The sequence below is a fragment of the Mixophyes fleayi genome, chromosome 5 (genome assembly GCF_038048845.1).
Source record: "Mixophyes fleayi isolate aMixFle1 chromosome 5, aMixFle1.hap1, whole genome shotgun sequence".
NCBI classification, from domain to species: domain Eukaryota; kingdom Metazoa; phylum Chordata; class Amphibia; order Anura; family Limnodynastidae; genus Mixophyes; species Mixophyes fleayi.
Genome location: NC_134406.1, coordinates 84,102,988 through 84,129,970, shown reverse-complemented (window position 1 = coordinate 84,129,970; position 26,983 = coordinate 84,102,988). Strand labels below are relative to the sequence as shown.

The following is a 26,983-nucleotide window of genomic DNA, read 5'->3' as shown; positions in this document are numbered from 1 at the left end:
TGAGTATTTAAAAATAATTCTTTATTGCTTTTGCATATTAAATGTTTACACAGATCACCTCAGGAAGCCAATTTTATGTCTCTTCTTCCCCAGACTTTCTTCTTTGTTTAATACACTTTGTAAGGACAAGTGTAGGGACTTAGCAACCCGCTTCCCTGTCTGGAGAAATGAAAGATTATTTGAATTTTGTAGCTTGGAATTCTGGAATAAACACAAGTGGGTGCTACATGGAGGTAAGAAGTAGCAGATAAGCTCATTACAAATCCTATACAAAAACCTGAGAAAACATATGTAAAAGTGCTTAAAGGTGGTCGTAGATCTTATGGATTAAACCGCATACGTGGATCAAACCTATAAACATTAATTTATAGGTCACAGTTCTCCTTGGTTCAATATATTAACAGCAGCACTTTGAAGGGGAATATTCCACCCAAGATGCTATGGCCCTGACAAGGCGCTTGTTGTGGATGGAGTTAAGTATTAATCCCATATGTCCTGGTTACTTGATTTCACCCCCTCTGACTTTGAGTTTACATAGCTTCTTTACAATAAAAAGCATTAAAACTGTGTACTAAAGCTGTCCATCAAAAATATGATTGAAATTGTTCTTTAATATCAAATGGGTTGCAGCACTAAGTCTTAATGTACTTCTTATCCATTTGTCATGCTGTTTATCAGTGAATAGTGGTAGTTTGATCAACAGTATTAGATAAAATGTCCTAGGCTAGGTACACACTGGAGAATTTTCCGACCAATATTTTATCTACAACGATTGTACCTGCGACTCAAGGTCCGATCGGTCGGGCGATTCATGACTACACAGTAGACACGTTTTAAACAATTTGTGGAAGACCAACTGTGCAGACAGTGACTTTTGACAGCCATACTGTCACCTTAAAAGATTTTGATTTCATACACACCGAAATTACATAAAAGGGTCACTGCAGCAATATGCCCGAGAAATTTAAATAAAGGGCAAAACATTACCGGCAAAAACCTCCCACAAACGCAGATTCAGGATAAGGAAACATGTAATCGCCATTCATTCTATAACACATGTTTAGGTACAGAGTACATTCGTTTGCAACTGTACAGAAGTTTTGTTTGTTTTTTTTTTAGCTATATCCACTTCTATGGATATTGTCTACTAATAAATGTGTTAGATTAAAAAAGCGTGGTTTCTTTGGTGCACTTGCAAATATATATATATATATATATATATATATATATATATATATATATATATATATATATATATATATATATACATACACACACACACACACACACACACACACACACACACACACAATAATGTCGTAAATATGAAAAATATTGAATGCACATGTATGGTTTTATCCAAAACACATCTATAGAATACATTGCTACGTGCTTTTCTAGTAGACTAGATGTACACAGGTGTTATATTATGGAAGCAGACATATCAAATACACAAATGTATTTCAAATTTATGTGCCTTTCTTGTAGACTATACTGACAAAGGTGAATAATTAGGCAAACAGAAATATGCTATACACATCACTGCAATACACAGCTACTATTGTTCTTTCTGTATAAGCACCCAATTGCCATTTGACTGACATACAGACACCGCACCACATGGGAGAGGTGAAGGCATCAAATATTTACATCCACACGCCCTAAAAAGGAGTCGCAGTTTGAGGAACTATCTGCAGTCGGTCGTGGAATCTGTCGTGAATTCATATACACTACATGATCGGAAGGTGATTGCAGCGAGATTATCAAACAGTATGACCAAACGAATGAAACAACGATCAGCACTTTCAAGTAAGTGTACGCACTAACGCGATTTCTGATTCAATGATCGTAACTCAGCTGATGACCACGATGATTGGATGAAAAACCTCCAGTGTGTACCTAGCCGTATTACCTTGCATCATCTTCATCATTTATATAGCGCCACTAATTCCGCAGCGCTGTACAGCGCATCCGTCCCTGCCCCATTGGAGCTTACAGTCTAAATTCCCTAATATAGACACACACTCACACACAGACACAGACAGACTAGGGTCAATTTTGATAGCAACCAATTAACCTACCAGTATGTTTTTGGAGTGTGGGAGGAAACCGGAGCACCCGGAGGAAACCCACGCAAACACAAGAACATACAAACTCCACACAGATAAGGCCATGGTCGAGAATCGAACTCATGACCCCAGTGCTGTGAGGCAGACGTGCTAACCACTGAGCCACCGTGCTGCCCGTATCACTAGTTCTCAAATGCAGAAGCTTCCAAAGGCTTCCCAAAACAAAACTTATACCAAGATTGTATTTAACTGCACAACATACTTTATGTACAAAAAATAAAAAAAAATACACTTTTTAGATCTTCAAGGTCAAAGATCAAATCATGTGACCTTAAAATGTAGAAGTCAATATTTAAAATATAAAACTCTTTTTTTTATGAAAACTAAAGTCCCTTAGCGTCAAAATAAGACCGACAGGCAAAGTTCTACCACAATTAGAAGCAAAGTTATGATTCGTTTTAGTGGAAATTTCAAGCATAAATTTTACATTTTGAGTCATGTGTGCAACCCTGTGGCATGAACATCGTGCATCACTGTGGGCTAAATTTTTACATATGAAAGTTACTCTATTTCGTCTACCATCCCATCAAATTTCACAAAAATCTGAGATGGTCGGGTTGAAAGCTGTGATGATTTGGCATGGAATGACCCAGTCATCAATGCAAATAGAGCGAAAGGACCACTTGTTAATTTACAGCCACAAGCAAAATGACATATTTAAGGATTAAAAACAAAACCAGTATTATAGTTGAACCACATCTTTAATATAGGCATAGCTCACAGGGAATTAGAGGTTGGCAATCTCATTAATAAGAGAGTAGAACGGGTACATCATAAACAGGTTACAAAAACTAGGTTTGTTTATGTTAGAAAAAAGGCACATTAGAGATTACCTAATATGTAAAAATATTTCCACGAATACAAAGGTTTGTCTCAACAAATATTTTGTATAAATGGACAATACATAGGACAAGGGGTCATCAGTTTTGAATGGAATGTGGAAAGTTTTATTTACATTGAAGGGTTTTTGGCTCTTTAAAAAGGTATACTAATTCATAACGCTAGCTTTGTGTATTTTATAATAAGAATATCAATGCAAACAAAAAGTATTGCAAATTATATATTTAGAAGATCACTTACACTCATTTACAGTTCAAAAGTGCTTATGTGCAAAGAATAAAAAACTCCTTAAAGGACAAAGATTCTTCAGAGATCCCTGCTCTGTATACAAATGTTTTGCCTACAGCTTTAGATCAATATTTGTATGGATGCATTGATAATTTGTTTTTGCAGCTGTGAAATTTCACATGTATGGCAAACAAGAGTCAATCAGGATGCAGACCATGGCCAAGAAAGAGATTGGAGAGAAGGTATTGAGTGTATTTTGTCATTCAGCCAGTCAAGCTGTTTTTTTTAGTTTTTAATAATTAAACTCTTTTGGTTTTGAAAATGTAATTTTTATCCAACATCTAAATAAAGGATTGTACTGTACAAAAGGTTAATTGGACACAAAAAAAATAAAATATGGAGATTTTAGTGGAGAAATCCTCAAAACCTGGGACTGGCCCTTGCAAATAAGAGCAGTTGGCAACTATGATACACACAGCGTTGGGGCGCATTAACATGGACAGACGCACACAGCTGTACACATGAACATACAGACATAAACAGTAGCAACTTTACGCTTGCACACATGCTCAAAGTGTCAGGTACACTAATTTATATAAGTTTTAAGTCTTAACAAAACTTCCACAATGCATTTGTCAAAGGTACATAATAAACATTCTGCAGCACAGTGAGTACAATAAGGAAACAACTAAAAAGTTAATACATGTAAAGACACAATATATAAGACTGCTAACATCATTAGAATTCCCTCTATGTTTAGAATCCAAAATAACAGTTAGTCATGCTATTACTTCATACCTGTCTGTGCCAAGTACTGCCAGTCCTACTACTACTTCATATTTGTCTGTACCAAGTACTGCCAGTTTTACTACTACTTATTGTCTGTGCCAAGTACTGCCAGTCCTATTAATACTACTACTTCATATCTGTCTGTACCAAGTACTGGCAGTTTTACTACTACTACAACTTCATATCTGTCAGTACCAAGTACTGGCAGTTTTACTACTACAACTTCATATCTGTCTGTGCCAAGTACTGCCAGTCCTAATACTACTTCATATTTGTCTGTACCAAGTACTGCCAGTCCTACTACTACTTATTGTCTGTGCCAAGTACTGCCAGTCCTACTACTATTACTTCATATTTGTCTGTACCAAGTACTGCCAATCCTATTAATACTACTACTTCATATCTGTCAGTACCAAGTACTGGCAGTTTTACTACTACTACAACTTCATATCTGTCTGTACCAAGTACTGCCAGTCCTACTACTACTTCATATCGGCCTGCACAAAGTACTGCCAATCCTACTACTACATTTGTATGTATCAAGTACTATCAAATTACTACTACTACTACGTCTCTGTCTGTACTATGGAATGTTAAACTATTACATATCCGTATTAAGGGCATTAGAGACAACCCCTACACAAAAAAACCCCCAACATTTTAAATAAATAATTTCAGAGCAAATATTAGAATCGATATTGAAAGAGACTCCACATACCAATATGTGCCCTTTAGTCACCAATAAATCTATCTGTAACTGTAGGTTACTGCTTTAATCTTCTAAGAAGCTGTAGAGAGTGTGGAGAATAAAATGGATTCATGCGTCATTTCATTACCTCAATCATTTCAAAGATGCTTTCAGGATCAAGGCTTCCTTTGCCTATTTTTCTCATACAAGTCAGAGTACCCTTACTGGTCACAGAAATAAGGAGACTAGCCAAGGAACAGGCTTCTTCTTGCAACGTGGCATCAACCACATGTCGGTGACCTATCTGTGAAAAACACAAAACAAAAATGTTTTATGCTTCCAAATGCAATTCAACAAGTTCTAAAAAAAATAAATAAATCCTCAAGTCTAAGGTAAAAAGCATGATCCTAGACTCAGGGTACAAACACCCCACTGTTCATTCCTAATCAAAGCAATAACAGTTGACACAAATAAGATGTTAGCAAAAATTAAGCAATTATACTTACTCGGCTTAAAGTGACAACACAAGGAACGTCTGCTACATTCAGCCGCATACAGTCGTAAGGATCATCTGAAAGTTCAATGTCTTTTGTTCCCTCGTCATCTTCCAAAACATGTACTTTAGGTATCCTAGTTTACACAATAAACAGGCAATATATTTCTCATTAGCATATGTAATTTGGTTAAAAACAATTACTACAATTCTATTTAATCATTTTTGTCCTACAGTCACAGTCTAAAACACAGGACTTAAGCTTACACATGGAGGAAGCAGGACAATTTAAAGAGCATAGATAGTGGAAGGAATGACAATTGTGAGCCAATAGTCATGGGAATGCAGTCAATCAATTTACTAGGAACATCTTACACCACAAAGGCAGTTCATGATCAATATTCATGAAGCATGACTAATAATCATGAGGAACCAGTTCCTAGTGAACGGATTGTTTGGTTGGCCCTCAAAATTGCTGCCCTCAGTGTGTCAGTTACACATGTATTTAAAAGCATTGTTAAACATTTCTTTTCCTATTTAAATCCACATTTAAAAAAAATGACTCTTTACTCAGGTCTGTCTTCTTCTGGCATTGCTTGATAGAAATATCTTGTTACTTGTGTTTTTCCCTTCTGTCTGCCAGATTTACCATTAGCTGCCTTGCATGCAAGAGAATACGTATTAGTCATTTAGAAAAAGGACAGATCAGATGTGGTTCTGTAGCAGCTCCCATAACAAGTTTCAATGGAATGCTCCAAATTGAAATGCTGCATGATGGCATCCTTCACCATGACAATATCACTCATGGAAGCTAAATTTCCTCCTCAGACTACAGGGAAGTAGTCAATTGTGTGAAACCATAAATGACAGAGCTATAAAAATACTTTTGTGCACACACATCCCCACCTTCCCCAAAGTGTTTAGTGATATGGTTGGCTTGGCAAAGATGTCAAAAATAAATAAATAATTGGTTTAATGGTAAGTGTACATATCTCCATATCCGTCGGCGTCCTGGAACATGTGTCCAAGCTGCCTACGCCACTACTCTAGCCAAGGGGAGGCAAAGGAGCCTCCACCTCATCCAATGCCCTACGCAACTTGGATCTATTACTGTATCCCATTCTCTCAACACCTATCCTAGCTAATGCACATTTATTCTCATCTAGCCTCTCTCCATCAAGCACCTAACTCAACTTACCTTCTCTCCTTCTCCTAACTCACTTTCACCAAAAACTTTTATTAAAACTCCTCTTCTTTTTCAAGCATCATATTTCTTCCACCATCATTAATTGCCCTTCACTACTACTCTCCTCGCTGGTCTGCACCCATGAATTGTTTGCTTCCTACACCCAGCACTCTCACTGGCCTACATAACTAGAAACAAATCTCTTTCTCTCCCTGTTCCTTCTCATGGCTGCTGGACATATCCCCCTTAAGTCAACTTAATAAGGAGGATATGACCTAACAGAAACAAATATGTATTGTAATGTATGGGTGTAATCTAAAATTAAATATTAACAATCAATCACATTATTTGGGCACTTTAAGTTAATAAATATGACAATATATATGGGCAGCTACAGGATATTAAATGTAAGGATAGTTACTACTAGAGATGCTCAGGCACAGTTTACCGAAAACCAAACCCCCACGAACATCGCCAATCCGAGTACCGAGAGTCATCGTTGCATCGTCGGATCTCGCTGGATTTGGATTCTATAAGTACCTCCCTCCCCAGGAGATTCAGCGCAACTGCTTTCAAAGAAACAGGGGTAGCAGTGTTCTTGTCACCTGCCAAAAATTTACTGGAAATGATTGGAAATTAATGTTATCGAGGTTAACAATAATGTAGGAGCAAAAACATGAGCCAAAGTATGTGATTTTAGCATTTTTTTTTAGCAATTTTTTTTTTCTTTAAAAACAGATCCAAAACCAAAATAAAAATAAAAACATGCGAGGGCAGTTTTGCCAAAACCAAAACACGGGGTCAGTGAAAATCCTTAGGGGTCTATTTATCAAAGTTTTCCCCCCTTGTAAATCCCCGAAAACGTTTACCAGTAAAATCCTTATGTATTATTCCAGCATCGCAGCAGATATCGGAGATATCTGCTGCTTTGCACCTATTAGCGTTTTTCTGAGCACTCCCCATAACAGTGTATGTATTGCTAAGTATGAAAGTGTGGCCATTGAAAAGTTTCTCATTTTCTACATGTTAATGTACGCCATCTGAAGCTGGTGTACATTAACATATCTGAAAAGTTTCGCAGCTGCAGAGCTGGACAGTGCATGTATGGAGGGATCATGTGATCCCTCCCTGTCACTTATCGTACCGTTTGCCTTCCAGTGTGTTAGTCCGCATGCGCCAACCGAAAAGTTGGTGCATGCGCACTAAGAAAAAGAAGAAAGAAAAAAAAAGAAGAAGTTCACCGCAGCCTTCAAAATTAAGAGACTGATGATCAGGCGAGTCACTTCTCAGGGACAGCAGGTTATCGGCACTGCTGTCCCTGAGAAGTTTTTTAATACATTACCGTTACTTTTCAATCCTTATCAAGGAGATAAGGATTGAAAAGTATCTACTAAAAAAAAAAACGAAGGGCCATAAATAGACCCCTTAGTTACTACCAATGGGCGCAATAGCTCTCTCCAACTACCATTCTATTTACTTTCTCCCCTGTTACCTCCAAATTAAGTCTAATGGTCACTTCATCATCCTTCCGGTCTCTCTCTCTCTTGCTTTTGATTAGAGATGCTCACTGACCCCCGTGAACTGGTTTTGGATCTGGATTAGCTTCGTGTTTTGGTAAAACCGCCCTCGTGTGTTTTGGTTTTTTAGAAAAAAACCTAATATGCTAAAATCACATTTTTGCTCTTTTTTGTTCCTACATTATTAACCACAATAACACTAATTTCAAGTAATTTGCAGTCAATTTTGACCACCTCACAGATCACAATATTATTTTCATACTCTTTCGGACAAATGCTGCAGCGACCTGGCTGGATGCTAAGCGACAGAGCAATGACTCAAACACACGGCAGTTCCTAGCATATCTAGGACACATTGGTACACTGCAGTGGCAAAAAAGAAAAATGGTGCAAGATGGAATTGTCCTTGGTCCTGCCCTCCCTCCCACCGTTATGTTGAATCTTAAAAAGGAATACGAAAATCGCGAGATCCGACGACATAACGATGACGTTTTGCCTAGCTCTCAATTCCGAGGGCGCGCGAAAGTACCGAGCCGGCTTGGCTCGGTACTCGGATCCCCCATGTTCGGGTGTTTTCGGTTCTCGAGAAAGCGAGCCGGAGCATCTCTACTTTTGATACGGTTGATCACCCTCATTTCCTGCAGAACCTTCCCTCCATTGGCCTTGTCAGGTTTTTTTTTTTTCCTGGTTCACTTCCTACCTGAAATATTTTCTGTTCCCCTCCCACTACCTGCTGGGGGTCCAACAAAGCTGTTCTCTGCTTTGTTCACTGTACACCTTTTCTCTAGGTGAACCAATTTGCTCATTCAGTCCCCAGTACTACCTCTCTTCCCCTGATCTCTCTTGCTTCTGTACTATAATCAATTATGTCTTTGCTACATATAGGTCTTAATGCTAAATCTCATGTCAAAATCTTCCCTGCTTTCAGAGTTATCACCTCCCCTCATATCTCCCTCATTGTCAAGACACTACAATTTCCTCATGTCTCCCAAGTGCTCTAGCTAGGCGTCACAAATCCATGCACTGGCTTCCCATTTCCCCCAGAATCCAGGTCAAATTACTCATCCTCTCCTACAAAGCTCTCAACACCACTTCTTCACACATCTCAAATCTCATATCAAAATACTTTCCATCCAGGCCTTATATATACGCTTGACCTTCGCATCGCTTGTGGTAACTCACTCCTGCCTACAAAGGTTCCCCTGTGCCACCACCGATCAGACTCACCAACAGCCTTCTAATCTTTTTATTAGAGCTTACCAAACTCCCGCCTATACTACCTACGCTGTTGCGCTCTCACAACCATCCTAAGTCTCCACTCTTGCTCATTTTAGCTGTCCCCTTAAAATTAGATTCTAAACTCCCAGTTTGCTTTCATGCCTGAATTTATTTTGTCTACCTTGTATATCCCTGTTTTATGCATGTCCTGTTTTTCCCCACAGTACAGTGCTAAAAAGCACGGCAGTGACTTACAAATCAATTTACAGTATAGCTCCCACCTTTCATATTTAACACCCATAAAATTGTATCCATATATTGTAATGAGCATAATACCCACTATGGAACACATGATGTTATGCAAGTTCACTTAAAATCTTCATTCTTACTAAACAGAAAAACATAAACGTTACCACTAAAAGAAAAGTGTTTCTTCAAATGAGAAGATATTATTAAATGCAAACTGATATTATACACATATAATTCCGATAACACATTCTCTCTGTGTCTTGAATCTTGCCAGCAAGCCAAACCTCCCAGGCCCTGCTCAGTTTAATGTGTTGAACTTAGATCTGAAAACAAGATTTCGCAATTTTATCCAAAGCAAACTGTGTAGCCTTCCTTCCCATTACAGAACATGTGAATCTCATTGCCTTACAATGTTTAGCAGAGCACCAGATGATCATCATAGACATTCTTTGCATTGTCTGCCTGTCATAATGCAAGCGATGTGTTCTTCATAAGTGTGATAGCTGCAGTATTGTTACACGTGAAAAAGTTGCTAGTGAATCAATATTTTACTGTAAAAAGTTTTGTAAGTCAGGGCAGCGCAGTGGCCTAGTGGTTAGCACTTCTGCCTCACAGCACTGGGGTCAGGAGTACGATTCCCGACCATGGCCTTATCTGTGTGGAGTTTATATGTTTTCCCTGTGTTTGCGTGGGTTTCCTCCGAGTGCTCCGGTTTCCTCCCACACTCCAAAAACATACTAGTCTGTCTGTCTGTGTGTTGGGGAATTTAGACTGTAAGCTCCAATGGGGCAGGGACTGATGTGTATGAGTTCTCTGTACAGCACTGCAGAATTAGTGGCACTATATAAATAACTGATGATGATAAAAACATTTTGCATAAAAGGACTTTTTTTTGCTACTTTCACACCCAGGTCACCAAATATTTTTTTTTTTTAATCTATTGCTAACTTCTGGCTGCATACCTCCACTAGAAGGGGGAGAGGGAGAACAGATTTTAAATAGGGGGGAATGAACACAGGAAACAGGGATCTACCAATTTGTGAGGGTATGGGATAAAGAGGACAGGAGGTAGAGTAGGAAGATAAGAAGAGAGTAGATACTTCATCTTCATTTGTGGGATCAAATGAAAAGAGGGTGGCAGAGGGTGCTGGGAGGGAATCGAGACGACTGCTTGTTGAGGAGGATGACACCATTACTAGTCTGATCTTATCAATCTTGTCCTTGAAGTAGGAAGCAAGATCCTGGGCACTGATGATAGTCAGATGGTTTGGGGTGGAAGGGTTGAGAGGAGATTAAAATGTGTTAAACAGGCGTTCAGGGTTTGAAGCACGAGTATAGATGAGAGATTGGTAGTATGTTTGTTTTGCAGTGTCCAGAGCATTTCGAAAGGAGTGATAGATAGATATATATATATTTGAAGAAATCATCAGAGGTGTGAGATTTACAACAGTGACATTCTGCTTTAAGGGGAAGTTTTCATGTTATTTTAGTGTGCCCCGGTGGACATCAAAGTCGGCGTCGAGTATGAATATTTTGCTGCAGCAACTTGATCGAGGCCTGTTGCTACAGTGTGGTGAAAGTGAGGTACAGCCCTATCACTGGAGGAGAATTAGAGATTGGGTAGAGAAGGTGTTAGAAAGGTGTTGAATATTAATAGAGTTGAGATTTCTGCTGGTATGAGGAGTTTGACAGCAGAAAGGTTAAAATACTAGGAGTGAGTGTGTAGCCGATAAGGTGATGATCCAAGAGGGGGAAAAGCGTGTAAAGGAAAATTAGAAACTGAGCATAGTCTAGAGAAAACAAGACCAAGGCAATGGCCATATCAATGAGTAGAGGATTCAACCCACTGGGAGACATCAAGGGAGGAGGTTAGAGAGAATAGTTTGGAAGCAGCATTGGAACCTGGATTAGCAATTGGGATGTTGAAATCACCCAGGATGATGGTGGGAATGACATAAGATAAGAAGTGAGGGAGCCATGCAGAAAAAGCCTCTAGAAATTGTTGGTGTGCTCCAGGGGGACGATAGATCACAGCAAGACGCATAGAGAATTAATTAAAAATCCAAATTGTATGTACTTCAAAATATGTGAACGCAAGTGATGGGACATTTGAACTGTTATGTGCTCTATGGGGAGATAAGTAGTCCAACCCCACCTCCTTGTCTACCTCCAGGTCTGGGGGTGTGGGTGAAATGGAGGCCACCATGTGAAAGGGCTGTAGGTGAGGCAGTGTCTGATTGCATGAGCCATGTTTCTGTTGTTATCAGAGGGTTGAGGTTGCTCGAGAAAAAGAGATTGTGTATGGAGGTAAGTTTGTTACAAACAAGATGTGCATTCCAAAGGGCACATTTAAAGGACTTTGGAAGAGAAGGGAGATGCGGTTGAGGCTTGCTTGATTGTGGTATTGTTCGGCTATATGTGTATAGGACGAGTGTGGGGGAGCTGGACTAGGAGATAATTCACCAGCTAATAGAAGTTGAAAGAGAAAAAGATAGGTAAGAGGATTGTAAAGGGTGCGACTATTTTCTGGTAAGAGGAGACGGCAGTTCCAGTTAGTGAAAATAAATAGGACAAAAGATCATGAGTGTTAACTTGAGGTGAGTGGAGTTTGTTAAACATTTTGATTTAAGACTAAAAGGCCACAAAGTTAATGTTTGAAGAAGGAGTTTAAAGAAATAATTATTTGCACTGTTCAGTGTAGCTAGAGAAAGTGTAGATGTAGGCAGTAACAGATGCAGCTTATTCCTGGAAGTCTTCAGACGTTGTCCAACGTTTGGATAATTTTCTAATACTTTCAGACGATATAAAATAGTTAATAAACATATGTCGCCTCTCTAAAAAGAGTTCTCTCATGTGTAAAATTCCTCTTAGAAAGCCTCAAAAATTGTGATCTCATCTATAGAACAAAGTGCAGCAGAACTACATGTGTGCTTTGGCATTCAAGTATTGATATGTGTCTAATCAAAACATATGGAAACCACTGAAGTCTTGTTTTCATTTACAGCTTCCAAACATTCAGAAACACTGTAGGCGTAGTATAGATCATTAAACTAACTCTAGAACGCATACATGGAAATAAAGTCATGTTGCAGTAAGAAGCGTACAACATGCAGAAAGCTTGGATAGACGCATATAATGGCAAAGACTTTTATTTGAAGATCCCCAAGCACAACATTAGTCTTGACAACATAACAGATATCATGTTAATGGACAGATAGTATTCTTCAGTTGACCCTTGTTCGCCAGCAGAAATATGAGCAGGGGAACATTGTTACTTATTTAGTTTACTCCACAGCTTACCTTGCATTAAAGAGAGCTGCCTTTACTGCTATGGATATTGTATCAAACAAGTTTCCGCCACACTCCAAAAGCTGCAAAAATAAGAACAGGTGAAAAAAAGTTAAGACATAAAAGGACCATTTTAGTACTACATGATGACCACTAACCCAAATTACTGCGGGTGCTTAACTTTTGGCAGTTATTTCTGTTGATGTCAGTGGGTGAACATCTTCCCTGGCTTCTTAAAATATCTTACTGGCTCCTAGATTTGACTGCCTAAATTCTTACTCTACATCCCTGCAATCACCAGATCATCTATGGTCTCACAAATACAATTAGTACCACAAGCAGTAATTCTAATCCAGGACATTGACTGATACAATGCTTTGAGTAAAGGCACCATAAGTGATGGGAACCAGCCATCTTTTCCATTAAAAGCCACGGTGAAAGTGTTACACCCTGCCAGTAATCACTGGCAGGTTGTGAGAAAAAAAAAGTGCATCGTTATGATGTTGCTAATATACTAATATATAAAACGCCAATATCGTACATGTCTAAGCTTTTTAGGCTAAAATAGACACCAAATGTTGGATAATTAATAGAAATGGGGATAGATATTGCATATAGAATAAGAGATAAATTTTAATTATTTTAGAGATCTACATATTTGTTGTGGTTTTGTAAAGCTAGGTACACACTATATGAAACGTCAAGCGATGCAATAGTTTTACCAACTTTCTCCACGACATAAAAAAACCCCCAAAAAAACAGCCCCGATCAGCATGCCGATAACTGTGCACACACTAGAACGATGATCGCTAGTTATTTCCAGTCAAACAGTCACCAACTTTTTTGTTGGTACAGTTGTTTGGATATTTGAAAAATGTTACAACATATCTAAAATCCATGTGAGATTCAACATCATTATATGGGAACTCAACCTCAGAATCTGAGCGTGTGTATACCATCGGCATTCCGGATTTTGACCTAAGAGTCTGGGCGGGCGAGACGCCGCTATCTATACGGAGGTTACGGAAAATTAAGCATTTGATACTAAGGCAGAAGTGTCTGGGAGAATCCTGATCTGCAACAACTCATTGTCCGAAAACTCATAGAATTGTTGTGAAAACACAATAGATTGTTTTCAACGTTGCATCTTGTGGATCGTAATCCCCGCATTTGAATATCTAAATACTCATCCGGTTACATGAATTAGTTCTGCTATATGGGACTATTAATCCTTTATTCTATACCGTTTTACAAATAAGTGAGACTGTTTGGTACGAATCTCCAATTTAAGACACCCTATTGATATTATACCAACACTTTGCTTCAAGGACTATTCAAGATACGAGAGATATTAAATATAGTTGTAAAATGGATAGTCAGTTCAGCGCTCCCTAAAGTGTAGTGTGGGTATGGCAGCCTCTTGGGATCAGGGAGATGGGGGACGGGAAAGGGGAAAGGTAGAAGGATCAGAGGGTAGCTCGGCCCTTAATATAGTAAACAATAATAGTGAATCCCTGGGCGCATAACAGATAAGCATAAATCATAAACATTTATTTAAAGTACAAAATACGTACAATGAGTTGCAACTCCGTTTTCAAAACAATCGCAGTGATGCAAAGGTGACTCCTAAAACATTGACAGAGCAACAAATTCATCAATTATCCTGGGCATTGTTTATATTTACATACATCCTAGCGGTACAACATCATTTGATGAATTTGTTGCTCTGTAAGTCAATGTTTTAGGAGTCACCTTTGCATCACTGCGATCGTTTTGAAAACGGAGTTGCAACTCATTGTACGTATTTTGTACTTTAAATAAATGTTTATGATTTATGCTTATCTGTTATGCGCCCAGGGATTCACTATTATTGTTTATTAAATATAGTTGTACCTATATATCTTTGAGATATATATATATATATATATATATAGATAGTGATTTTAATATTGTTTGACATCGAGTAGTGTTATCACAGTTTTTGTGAGATCTTCTTATGTGTTTAAGTTAAGTTTATTTTGAATGTCCACAGTACTTAAACAGTGTATTGTGGCTTGATACCATTGCCTTTTTTGCTTTTCTATTAATGATTTTGAGGCCGCAGACCTCGTGCATTGGCATCTCTTGATCACTACCATATTTAGAATTATTTTTTTTTTTTATTTCTGAAACACTTCTTGTCTGAGAGGGGAACTACTGTGTATCTGGATATGAATACCAGAAAAAGAGCATCATTCTAAATTGTCCATGCAACACCACCAACACACAAAAGCTAAAACCTGTCAGATGAATACAGTTTGTGTGGAGGTGTAAGGTCAGCCATGTACAATGGTTTCTTACTCGTAATGATAAAAGAACAGAAATAATGGAAGTTGAGGATCCTTTTAAACAGAGTAACTGAATACACAAGTGTACTTTTGCCACCCCAAACAGCAGCAGCAGCAGCAGAACGGACAATGTAAAGGATTTCTAGAGTAGAAATAAACAAAATGAATCTAAATAAAGTCATGGTTCTGTAGATATTCCCTGGACAGCTTTTGAATCTTCATTGGTTATAAATATTTTTCAGTGGACAAACTGTAGTTTCCAGATCAAAATATAACCATACAATCCATTAAGTCATGAAATGCCAAGTGTGTTTCTAAGGGGATAATTCGATTAGACCGCTGTCCCGGTATGTTTGTTGTTAAAATCTTCACTCATTTTTACTCACGCCTCTCAGTTTCATGCAAAAAATAAGCAAAGATTTTTTTTACCACAATTACCAGCATTTTGCGCAGAAACTCCTCATGAGCAATTGAATATGCACCTAAACTTTATTTACAAGGTTGTGATTAAAACAGAAAAGAAATAAAATAAACTGGTGAATTATGAGAATAAGAGATGTGCCTTAAAGCGTTTTTTAAAACAAACCAGCTTATAAAACAAATCGTGTCATCTATAAAAACTCAAAATTACTGTTATACAGAGTGGATCTTTGTTATTTTAAACTCATAGTTTCTGATATTACGCTAAACAACTGTAGCAAAAAAATCATGACACAGGTGTTGCAATACAAACTGGCCTTATGTATAGTCTTCACTCACCAGAACATCAACATAAAGGACCCAGCAGTGCTCACCCGACAGAATGCACAGAGACTCAAGGTCAATACTGCTCTTGTTATCAAATATTTTGTAGAACATGTTCGCAATCTCTGTGCCAAGCTCTTCTCCTCCACGGCCTTCAAATTCTGGTGTTGCATTAGCAGAACTGGAAGGGAAAAAAAAAAAAAGTCTGAAACATCTCTATATGGAGGTAACTACAATAATTATTTACAGGCAAGTGAGCAATGCTTTATATGTGGGGGCACACAGGCAGGTGAGTAATGCTTTATGTGGGGGCACACAGGCAAGTGAGCAATGCTTTATATGTGGGGGCACACAGGCAGGTGAGTAATGCTTTATATGTGGCGGCACACAGGCAAGTGAGCAATGCTTTATATGTGGGGGCACACAGGCAGGTGAGTAATGGTTTATGTGGGGGCACACAGGCAAGTGAGCAATGCTTTATATGTGGGGGCACACAGGCAGGTGAGTAATGCTTTATGTGGGGGCACACAGGCAGGTGAGTAATGCTTTATGTGGGGGCACACAGGCAGGTGAGTAATGCTTTATGTGGGGGCACACAGGCAAGTGAGCAATGCTTTATATGTGGGGGCACACAGGCAAGTGAGCAATGCTTTATATGTGGGGGCACACAGGCAGGTGAGTAATGCTTTATGTGGGGGCACACAGGTAGGTGAGTAATGCTTTATGTAGGGGCACACAGCCAGGTGAGTAATGCTTTATGTGGGGGCACACAGGCAGGTGAGTAATGCTTTATGTGGGGGCACACAGGCAGGTGAGTAATGCTTTATGTGGGGGTCACACAGGCAGGTAATGCTTTATGTGGGGGTGACACAGGCAGGTAATGCTTTATGTGGGGGTCACACAGGCAGGTGAGTAATGCTTTATGTGGGGGTCACACAGGCAGGTGAGTAATCCTTTATGTGGGGGGCACACAGGCAAGTGAGCAATGCTTTATATGTGGGGGCACACAGGCAAGTGAGCAATGCTTTATATGTGGGGGCACACAGGCAGGTGAGCAATGCTTTATATGTGGGGGCACACAGGCAAGTGAGCAATGCTTTATATGTGGGGGCACACAGGCAAGTGAGCAATGCTTTATATGTGGGGGCACACAGGCAAGTGAGCAATGCTTTATATGTGGGGGCACACAGGCAGGTGAGTAATGCTTTATGTGGGGGCACACAGGCAGGTATGCTGGTGGGCGAGTAATATTAGAGGTCTATAAACATGACTAATTAAACACTACTTTAGTGTTGTCCGCCCACAATGGAGAGTTGATCTGGTTAATTACACTGGAGCATTTAATTCAGGGCCCTGTGTAAAGTTAGGTACATACAAAATAAATTTCATGCGGTGACATGCAGAAACATCCAACTGCGTTCACAGCATTGTGACCGAATCCTTGATAAAGAGCAAAGATCTCTATGGAAAACACATTGACATGATGGGAAAAACCTACAGCTCATAGTTTGTAGTTCAATGATGAAAGGTGCTAATGCAGGAATCTTTTTCATCTATGTACTTAGAAATCGGAAATGTGCAAGTCAAAGCAAAAGTGAGGATTCAGTGATAAACTTTGCCAGATTTGATCTCCACTCAGCTAGTGTCTAGAATATGAAAACCTACACAATAGTTTAGAAAGGATATGGATTCCCTTGTCAATCATCAGGTTTTGTGGCAGGCACTAAATGATATATAACAATGTAATATGGCGGACACCACATTGATATTGGTAACTGCATACATTTCCTTTAACATTCCAGGGGAATTTGTTCTTCTGTAAACTGAATATCTTGAGCATCAACTTGTAGAACTCCATGTCATGACAGGAGTCCTGTGTGTCAATGGAGGAAACGCTATTCAATAACGATTTTAGATTAATTTACTTTAATAAATACAACCTATTTTACAGCATGCTGTCAGCCTGTCCAAACAGAACAGCTAAAGCCGTCGGAAAATCAAAGACAATGTTAATAAGCAGAGAAGCGAGTGCTACAGAAAAAGGTTGAATCTTGCTGCAATCACATATTGAATTCATCATGTTACACACGTGCATCTGTTAGTTCTTTAACTTTCCGTGAACTTACACAGCAGTTCAGAAAAAAAAAAAAAAAAAATCAAGATGGCAAGTTTATCACAGACTTCCCAAAGACTTAGTAACGGCTCTAGAAAGCAATTAACTCATTAATGACCTGCACAGCATATCTAGACCTTCAAGGGTATCCCAAGAAGTCTGAACTCCGCTTTGTGAGAATATCTAATTAGTGTACCCTAGTCCATTTTAAATCAGGTAGGGCTCCCTTTTTGGTAGCACAGTAGACAAAATACTCCTTTACTGTATGTGGATTATATACTGTAGCTTCTCCAATGATTATACCTATATATTTATTATGACTAATTGAATAGGCACACTGATTATGGGTACTTTATTACAGGACCAGTGTATACATTTTTTATGGTCCATATAGACAGAGTGGCCCAATCATTATCATATGTGCAGGAAGGTAGATACCAAGGCATTGTATATGTGTATATATCTTTGAATGTAGCGTGGTAGTGGACAGACTCACTGGCATGTGACTCAGAAACAGGAAAACTGATGGGGTTCCTTCCACAGGACATTATCACAAGCATATTGACAATGGGGCAACCCCTACATAACCAACTGCAGTCCTGTGGTTCAGAAACATACAGATTACAAAAGGAAACATGACTTGGGGACAGTAATAGATGAACTAGTCAACAGCGGAGTTCAACTGTAGTATAAAGACAGGCATATCTGATCACACGATGTACTTTGTTACAGGTGTGGTATGACAGCTGTCTACTGTGCAAAAACCACAGTCCAGTCAGTGACAAACAAGGACTATGGAACAAACACTGGATTGCTGAAAAAAACCAAAAACAAAAAACATTGCCTGTCCCGATGAATCCCAGATTTCTACAGTTTTACAATTATGGAGATAAAGGGAGGACCAGGATATGGCAGACACAGAATTAGTCTATGCATTCACTTTGACTGCCTGTTGTTCACATGGAAGGTGCTGGTGACAGTGTAATGGTTTGGGGTGTATTCCTATGGCTCACAAAGGATATTTACAATGAGCAGATCAATAGTTGAATGTAACAGGATATGTGAAGGCACTTGGGGTGCATCCATTCATGGTAGCAGGGAAGCAATTTTTATATGGCCTTGTTAAGCAAGAATCTTTCATGCGACAAAGCTTTGAATGGTTCCAGGGAAAAAAAAAAAAGAAAAAAAAAAAAAGAAGTGAATTTAGCTTATTGCAATGTCCTTCTCAATCACAGGATCTCCATAACCCAACACATTAAGTCTGGTCTGAAAGAAAATGTTGGATGAACTAGGAGGATGTGACCTTTTCTTTCTTTAATCTCCAAAAGGGGTGTAATGAACTCCAACAGGGAAGCAATTTTCATTGACATCTAAACTTATATTAAAAGGAAGTAAAAAACATACTAACAATTAGGATGTTATGGCAAAGCCGATCGATGTTTGGTAAAACCCAGAGAATATACTGCTTGCGTGAAGACCCAGATGATGAAGTTAGCAGAGTCTTTCACAGAGCTCCAGCCACAAGACTGATGTGCCCGTGTAACCAGGAAAGGATTCAAGGGTCCAGAAGAGCCATCCCGGCACGTGTCATGAGTTTCCCTGGCTCACTCAAGCCATTAATCACAGTTATTGCCTTCATATAAAAGGCACTGACTGTGACTAAGAACTTGTGCGCCTGCAAATGTTAAGCATCATAATTATCTTATGTAATAATAGTACACAATCATTTAAGTTAATGCAAATTACTCAAAGCTATATTTATCAGACAGCTGGCTAAGCAGCATATGTGCACAACAAGCAAACCCCAGGGAATACTAAAGCTTGCAGCAGGGTCGGTAACTGCCTGCACATAGGTTGAGCACAGTTGTAATGAGTTTATATTACAAGCTCTTCACTATGCGCACTATCCCCAAACTACAATGAGGGTTAACCCTTTAGGATCTCTGCAGCAACTTTTAGGTTTTGCTACTAGACAATATGTTGGATAATTTTTTGTCTTAAAGACTCGATACTTTGGCCAGAATCAATACACACATCTTAGAATAGCAAAAAACGCACAAGAAGCGGATAGTATTGCCCAATGTGGAATTAAACAAACCTCCAGACATAAAAAGGTTATCCTACAGACTGCAGAAGAAAGTACAGTCAGCCCATGGGAACCAGGTTTTTACAAAACTTGAGGCTTCCTCCAGCTACGCAAGCCATTTAATTCAAAGTAGAACTTCATTAATAAATGTCTTCCATCTTGTGATGACAGGGCCATAAATGGGCTTAAGTTATAAAATCTTTAGCACAATGCAAACTTAGAAGACTCATGAAGGGAGATATGTCTGCTAAGAAATGCAAAAACCAAATAAAACATGTCCAAATACAGAAGAAACTTCTGGCCACTGTCTTGCAACTAGGACACATCTTACAATTAAGTAGACTAAATCAAAATAGTATCATAGGGGTTAATTATGTTTTATGAATATAGTTAATCTAAATAAACGTGTAATATAAAGTGTAATATCAATGGACTTCTTCCTATTCATTGTCTCACATCCTCCTAGTGACTTAGTCTACTTAGCTGAGTCAGTAATTATCCCACTTGTTTTCAAGACAGAAATCCTCAAAACATGAGCTGTTGGGGGTGCATGAGGACTGGAGCTAAAATACACTATCCTAATAGTTCAGTAGAGGAGCTGTGCATGGACAAGGGGGGAACCCTTCTGCCATCGGTGGATGAGTGCCCGCTTAGGCCACGCAGCACCAAGGAGTGCTCAGTGACAGCAAGTTGCTGATGTCAGTGAAAGCCAATAAACTGGAAGTCCTGCAACTGGGTGGCAGAGTAAACCCATTTAGTCACATCATCCAACGTCATTGGGCCACGTTTCCTAAACCATTGTACTGTGAGAAATCTTTAACTTATTCATTTCTACCTATTACGAGAACAAGAATGACAAGATAGCACCCGGAGGAAAAGAGGTATTTTGGGTAAAATCTGTAAGCATACTTATATTAGACAAATGCAAAAGAAAATGTACAAAATTAAGAAAAGGTTATCCATTTATCTAAATACAAATAAGCAGGGAATTGGGGTTGTACTGAAAACAACATGAACACTATTTAAAATAGTAATAAATCACCGTTAATTTTTATATTTGCTATAAACAAAACTGCATAGCTTAAATATATAATTGTTTTGCATTTACACCCTGAAATTAGAACACCGTAGAGCATTTGTTACAATGAGAAAATTGCTGCACTGTAGTCTGCTTATATCCTGTCACTTGGTTTAAACAAAATATAGAGCTTTATTTATGTCACGATCTGCCTGCAGCTTGCTGCTTTGTATTGGCAGCTCCTGCCTCCAGGACTATTGGATTTTATTATTGTGTTCATTGTATATATTATGCATACCTGCCTACTTTTAGTAGACGATGTCCAGAAGAGGGGCGCGACTAATGGGCGGAGCGCCTCGAATTGCATCATTTTGGCCCCGCCCCCACGAGTAAAATGCCGTTTTGTCGCGGAGGGGGGTGGCGGGCCAAAATTACACGATTCTCGGTGAATCGCGTCATTTTAACAACGGAATTTCAGGGATGCGGGAGAAATGCCAGCTCTCGCGGGAGTCCGGGAGACTGACCCGAATTTCGGGAGTCTCCCGGACTTTCCAGGAGAGTTGGCAGGTATGATATTATGGCAGTATCTCCAAATCACCAGAGATGCTGCTATTTTGCTTTTCCTTTGTTACTACTAGGGATTAACCTGTGTCACTAATTATCTCCTGCACCTGGGTGTTCCCTACTTATACCTGTCTCTCTCCCTCTCCTGTGCTGGTGATTGTTGTTTTGTTGCCCTTCCTATGGGTTTGCTCTCCTGCTGGTCCTGTGCCCTCGGACCCTCACATTTTGCTGCTAACACCACTCTCCGGACCTCTCTCCACTTACCTTGCTACCTGTGTCTGCAGTATTCCTTGCAACCAGAATTCAGCCTTATCAGAAATCCCTGTGCAGTTTCAACTATATATTTGGTTCGTACTATTTATTTGTATTTTCTAGCAATAAACACCTTATGCTTCATCACATCCTGGACTCCATAGCTGTGATTTACTTTGAAGTGTGACAATTTACTAACCAGTCCACAAAAAATTCCAAGTAACCTTCCCCCGGACGCTCCAACTTTGGCGTTTTCATTTCTGCTTTGACTCCCACTAAGACATCTGTGTGACCCTGAAACAAAACAAGACACTGATGAATCAATCAGGCAGAGGGGGCAACATGCACGTTTCTCCTGGTCATGGACAGATCTGCATTAATCTACAATTGCATACAACAGCTTTTTGTCGAATGAATAAGGCATTGTGCAGCCATCACTGTACAGTATAAGAAAAAAGAAAAGTTGCAGATATACATTGACAGACAAATTTTCACTAGATTTCAATTATGAATCCATTTAGATAAATCTTTGAGACACTAGTTATCCCTGGTTGTACATAGAATGTCTGTCTTATAAAGGACCACTAAACTAAAAGTGAATACATGAAGAGGCATCTTGTAACATTAACAAATAGAAACTTAAACTACAATCGTTGGGAGAAACAGCAGACTACAATCTTTAGTCTGTTTGAGCATTAAGAAATTTAATGTAATATGCAGGTATTTTCTAGGGCTCTCTACACAAGTTTTTTTCCCCCAGTACCTGTACAAAGCAACATCAAAGAGTACATAAGAAATCACAACCTTTTACAGAAACTTACCACAAAGGAAATAAATGGATATTATGCCAACCTACTTACTTGTATTGAACTAAGCACTTTTCAGAACAATTTCACTTTACAAAATAGAAAAAAAACATTTCTTGATACCATAAATGTAGAAAACCATAAACACCCTTTTTTAAAACATATGATATAAGATTTAATGCCTCCCCAAGCCACTGGTTGGGTAGTCAGTGTTAAATGCAATGTGAAAGACATTTGAAGAGCTGTCATCATAGAGATCATTGATTTCTATAATAAAAACATCCTCGATATAAACACACACACATTTAATTTAATGCGACTTGTTCCAGTTTTGGTCTGTGCAGCGCTGACATGTGGGTGTGCACAGAAGACGTTACTCTAAAGACCAATGATTAAATAGGTTTTAGCTGAATGTAGTTGAAAGACACAGTCTAATTGCGAATATGTGTGCACCCTAGAAAATAAGAGGGAACAACTGGTGCACAGAGATGGCCAACAATACACAGATGCAATCTTTCATTGAGAAGGTTTGGAACTTGGGGTTTTCAGAATAATGGCTTTTCTTCTGCAATTTGGAGCAGGATGCCTTAAGTTACCAAAATAAATTAAAAATGTACCCATCTTTCTGTTTGCTGCACCTCCTCATTATTTTGTTTAACAGCAGTTGTCATGAATGTTGGAAGTACTTAGTCATGTAAGTTTGTTTTAGATTATCTTCCAACAGCAGCAATTATTTATCTTGATGATGCCATAACCGATATATGCCGTAGCAGCTCAAATATACTAATAAATGTGTCATCTACCACAATCTACCCAATTATCTATATGTATAATTTACTGTAAAGCTCCACTTAGAAACATAATACCGAAACAGAATGTTCAGAGCACAAAACAACTGATTATAGGCAAAACAAATACAAAATCCCAAGCACATTACTAAAACTTGCAGCAAATTGGTCATCCCTTTATCAAACTAGTTGCATTGGTGAAAATAAATTGCACTAGTGAGCATAAAAGGGCAGCAGAATGAATGATTTTCTTATATGGGCTAATTAGAGAGGTTAGAGCAGTGTTGGCTAACCTGTGACACTCCAGGTGTTGTGAAACTACAAGTCCATAGTCAGCATACCCTTCCAATAATAACCTGCTATATAATGGCAAATCATGCTGGGACTTGTAGTTTCACAACACCTGGAGTGTCACAGGTTAGCCAACACTGGGTTAGAGACTAGTAAAGCCCTCAATCATCCCTCAGGTATTAGTCAGGGTATCACAGCAGAATGTAGGAGTCTTATGTAATTTAGGAAACATAGGTCTCTACAGTTCTTATCTGCATTAACTCGCTGTAACATGCACCAAACCTTTGGAAGATGACTATGAGCATTGAACAGTTAGCACGGAGTGGTGCAATGATTCTTCCATAGCACTAATATATGTGAATGTACACTTACTACAAATAAATAGTTGTCAACATTATAAAATTTTTCTAGGGACACTTTGCTGCTGATTCCTTCAGTCATGTGTGCGATACTACCTTGGAGTACTACAATCCAAATGATACAGAATGTTATTAGAACATGCTTTTTCACATTTAAAAAAAAAAATGTTCTTCCTCATTTTTAATTATTAACTTACAAAGCCCAGAGAGTAATAGACGGTAAGAAGTACAAGAAATGATTGTGCAGTTTGCACTTTCAATAATATAACGTATCTTGTGCACGGTTTTGATTAACTTTCTAAAAGGGATCCCAGCTTCCTCCCAAACCAGTCAACCCTTGTAGAGTGGTATGCTCTCTCTATTCCTCCAACAGGCCTCAGCAGATGGATAAATAAAGCTAACCACAGACATCCTGACCCTGCCACACTGTGAAAGCACCAGGTGACAGGATCAGTGTCCAATGTGGAAACAAACAAGGCTCTTATCACTTCAGGCATAACTGAGACTTATTAGCGCGAGTGGAAAACGAACGTACACACATGCCAATAGTGTTTATCTGATGTCGTCTTTCAATCACTTTTACCAACGTGACCGGTATGGATCACATCGATTTCAGTCAGGTTTTTATGCATTTCAGGATAAACAGTGTGACATTGGGTCAAATGTCAGCGGCTGTAGTAGTGCAGTATGTGGGGACATCATGAAGCAGGACATACTGAGAAGAGTGGCTCTCTTGTCTTTTCTTTGCTGACATTCTATGCTCCAATACAATTGAGGTTCACTAATGCAATCATTAACGTATCATCATGTAGCTGCACATTTTTATTAAAAGTACTTGACCTTCTCATTTTATCTAGCATGTAATCAAATGTGGTGTGAACCATATGATCTGTTTTTGATCCGTGTGTATGTGTATATATATATATATATATATATATATATATATATATATATATATATATATATATACATATACACACACATACACATATACACAGTATATACAAGATGGCTGCCAAAAGAAATATTAAATATTGTTCAACATCAACATTTTCTCTGCTTTTATTTATTGGGTTAGTAATAATTTGTTTTACAACACGATTTGCACAAATGCTTAATTCAGTAACATAATTGTCCTTACAAATAAATGTTTTGGGGTTCTTTTTTTTTTGTTTTTATCTATCCAATTCACTTCTGTGCTTTAAATATTTTCCAAAGATGGGTCTCCATTCATTTTAAAGATGCCATTATATGTACAAGTATTTTTCATTACATGTTTTGTATAATACTTGTATAATTTTCCATACACACGGATATGGCCAGATTGAGATGTATGCCAGTAAGCAATTTTTTTTTTTATATGATGATATGAAGCTCCCATTACTTACAATTTTCACACGGGCAGAACCAGTGGTGTTTGACACAACATCAGTCTCCACTTCAATGCCTCTGTAATCCTCACATCCCCGGCCATCTGTCCGTAAATCATCCTACAACAAAAAGAAAAAGAAAGGAACCATTTTAAAACAATTTTATGAAGCGTTTTTGTTGTCTGTACTGACAGACAGGGCCTGATGATCTGTGACCTCTACAACAGTAATAGGGATCAGGTAACCATTATCCGAAAGCACAATTGGAAATGTTGATGGGACGTAAACTATACTACTTTTACTTTATATATCAATAAGTGGTGCTCCCTAATTATTGTGTGAATTATACATACATGTAGGGCTGCTTTGACCTGGTGCCATGTGCACCCAATAGCTGGAGCACCCCTCTGTTTTCTCTTCAGCAATATTTATGTGGCAACACTTGACTGGACATTCAAGAAACTATGACTTGTATGCTGTGAATAGCAGAGTTATCTTCAAAATATGTAAAATTACAGAATTAAAGATCATATGCTGAAATGTATTTGAATATATAACTTTACATTACTTAACAGTTAAAAAGCAGAGTGAATGCATTTTACTACAAAAAAATATATAGAGAAAGAAACATAAAGGAACATGTCCCTCCCCCAAAGAACTTCTAGTTTAAAGCAGCAGTCAAAGGAGAAACTTAGAAGCGACAGTATTATAAAGTATGTAAGTGAATGGAATTTGATAGTTTTACAATAAAGTGGAAGTGGAGGTATGACATAACACCATATACACCCCACTTTAACCACTGATTTTAAAGTACTTCCTGCTATATGTCCAGTTCTATACTGGACAGTCTAGTATTCAGCAATTAAAACCTTATCTGAAACCTGTATCCTAGATCTGTTAAGCTTCTGTATTTCCAATTACTTTAACTGACAGCATTAAAACAAAATTAGTAGCAATTAGCTACCTCTCATTTGGGGCAAACTGAATTTAATAACGAAAGATCAATTGCGGTAGCAAAACTACTCATGTAGTTTTAAAAAGGTATACTTATATTTATGTTCTGCATGTGCTAGCATAGTGTAGCTGACAGAATTTTGCACAAACATTAGTATGTATTAACCCCAAGCATGGATTCTCTGGATCCTCCTCAAGATCCGATAACATTTCAGGTTTTAAATATTTCAGTGCTTGAGCATAGGTGACTTAAGCCGTCTCAGTCATCTTGATTCGACCACCTAGGCTCAAACATAGATTTCCTTGGACTGTTATGGTGCCTTGATGACTGGAGTTAGGAACCATTGGATTAGTTATGACTGTATTGCTGTGACAACGCGCTCACATCTATGAATTGGGCAAACAATGTGGTATTGCAGCTGTTGAGTTACTACAGATCACTGCAAGTCCTCTCAGCCCTGTCATTCCACAAGCACAGGTTGAGACTGCCGTAAGCGTCCCTCTGCCTACACTATTCTCTCAAAGGTCTGCACCTGAACTCCGTGCAGGACGTACACCTTCTCCGCTTCACTCAGGACCACCGAGGCCATGCCGAATCTCCTGCACCCTCCGCCAATACACGTGTGCTACGACATCAGAGCGCGACCACATGTGACCAGTGCTCCAGGGTTCTGCCCACAAAACCT

At 38.7% G+C, this 26,983-nt stretch overlaps 1 protein-coding gene across 1 annotated transcript; it reads right to left on the bottom strand.

The window, feature by feature from the left end:
• Nucleotides 1-26,983, bottom strand: EXOSC7 (exosome component 7). Its single transcript, XM_075212498.1, has 8 exons — nt 26,831-26,983; nt 25,362-25,463; nt 21,929-22,023; nt 15,712-15,877; nt 12,638-12,708; nt 5,181-5,304; nt 4,823-4,978; nt 1-159 (listed from the first exon to the last, which is right to left on the bottom strand). The coding sequence occupies exons 1-8, from the start codon at nt 26,885-26,887 to the stop codon at nt 55-57; spliced, it is 876 nt and encodes a 291-aa protein (XP_075068599.1). The 5' UTR covers nt 26,888-26,983; the 3' UTR covers nt 1-54.

What these genes read in the sequence shown, in the direction of transcription:
- EXOSC7 (XM_075212498.1), bottom strand. Translation starts at nt 26,887, where the DNA reads ATGGCCTCGGTGGTCCTGAGTGAAGCGGAGAAGGTGTACGTCCTGCAC. An exon ending in ACGTCCTGCACGGAGTTCAG is followed by an intron (nt 25,464 to 26,830) that starts GTGCAGACCTTT and finishes TTTTTGTTGTAG; the next exon opens with GATGATTTACGGACAGATGG. An exon ending in GTTCTGCCCGTGTGAAAATT is followed by an intron (nt 22,024 to 25,361) that starts GTAAGTAATGGG and finishes GTTTTGTTTCAG; the next exon opens with GGTCACACAGATGTCTTAGT.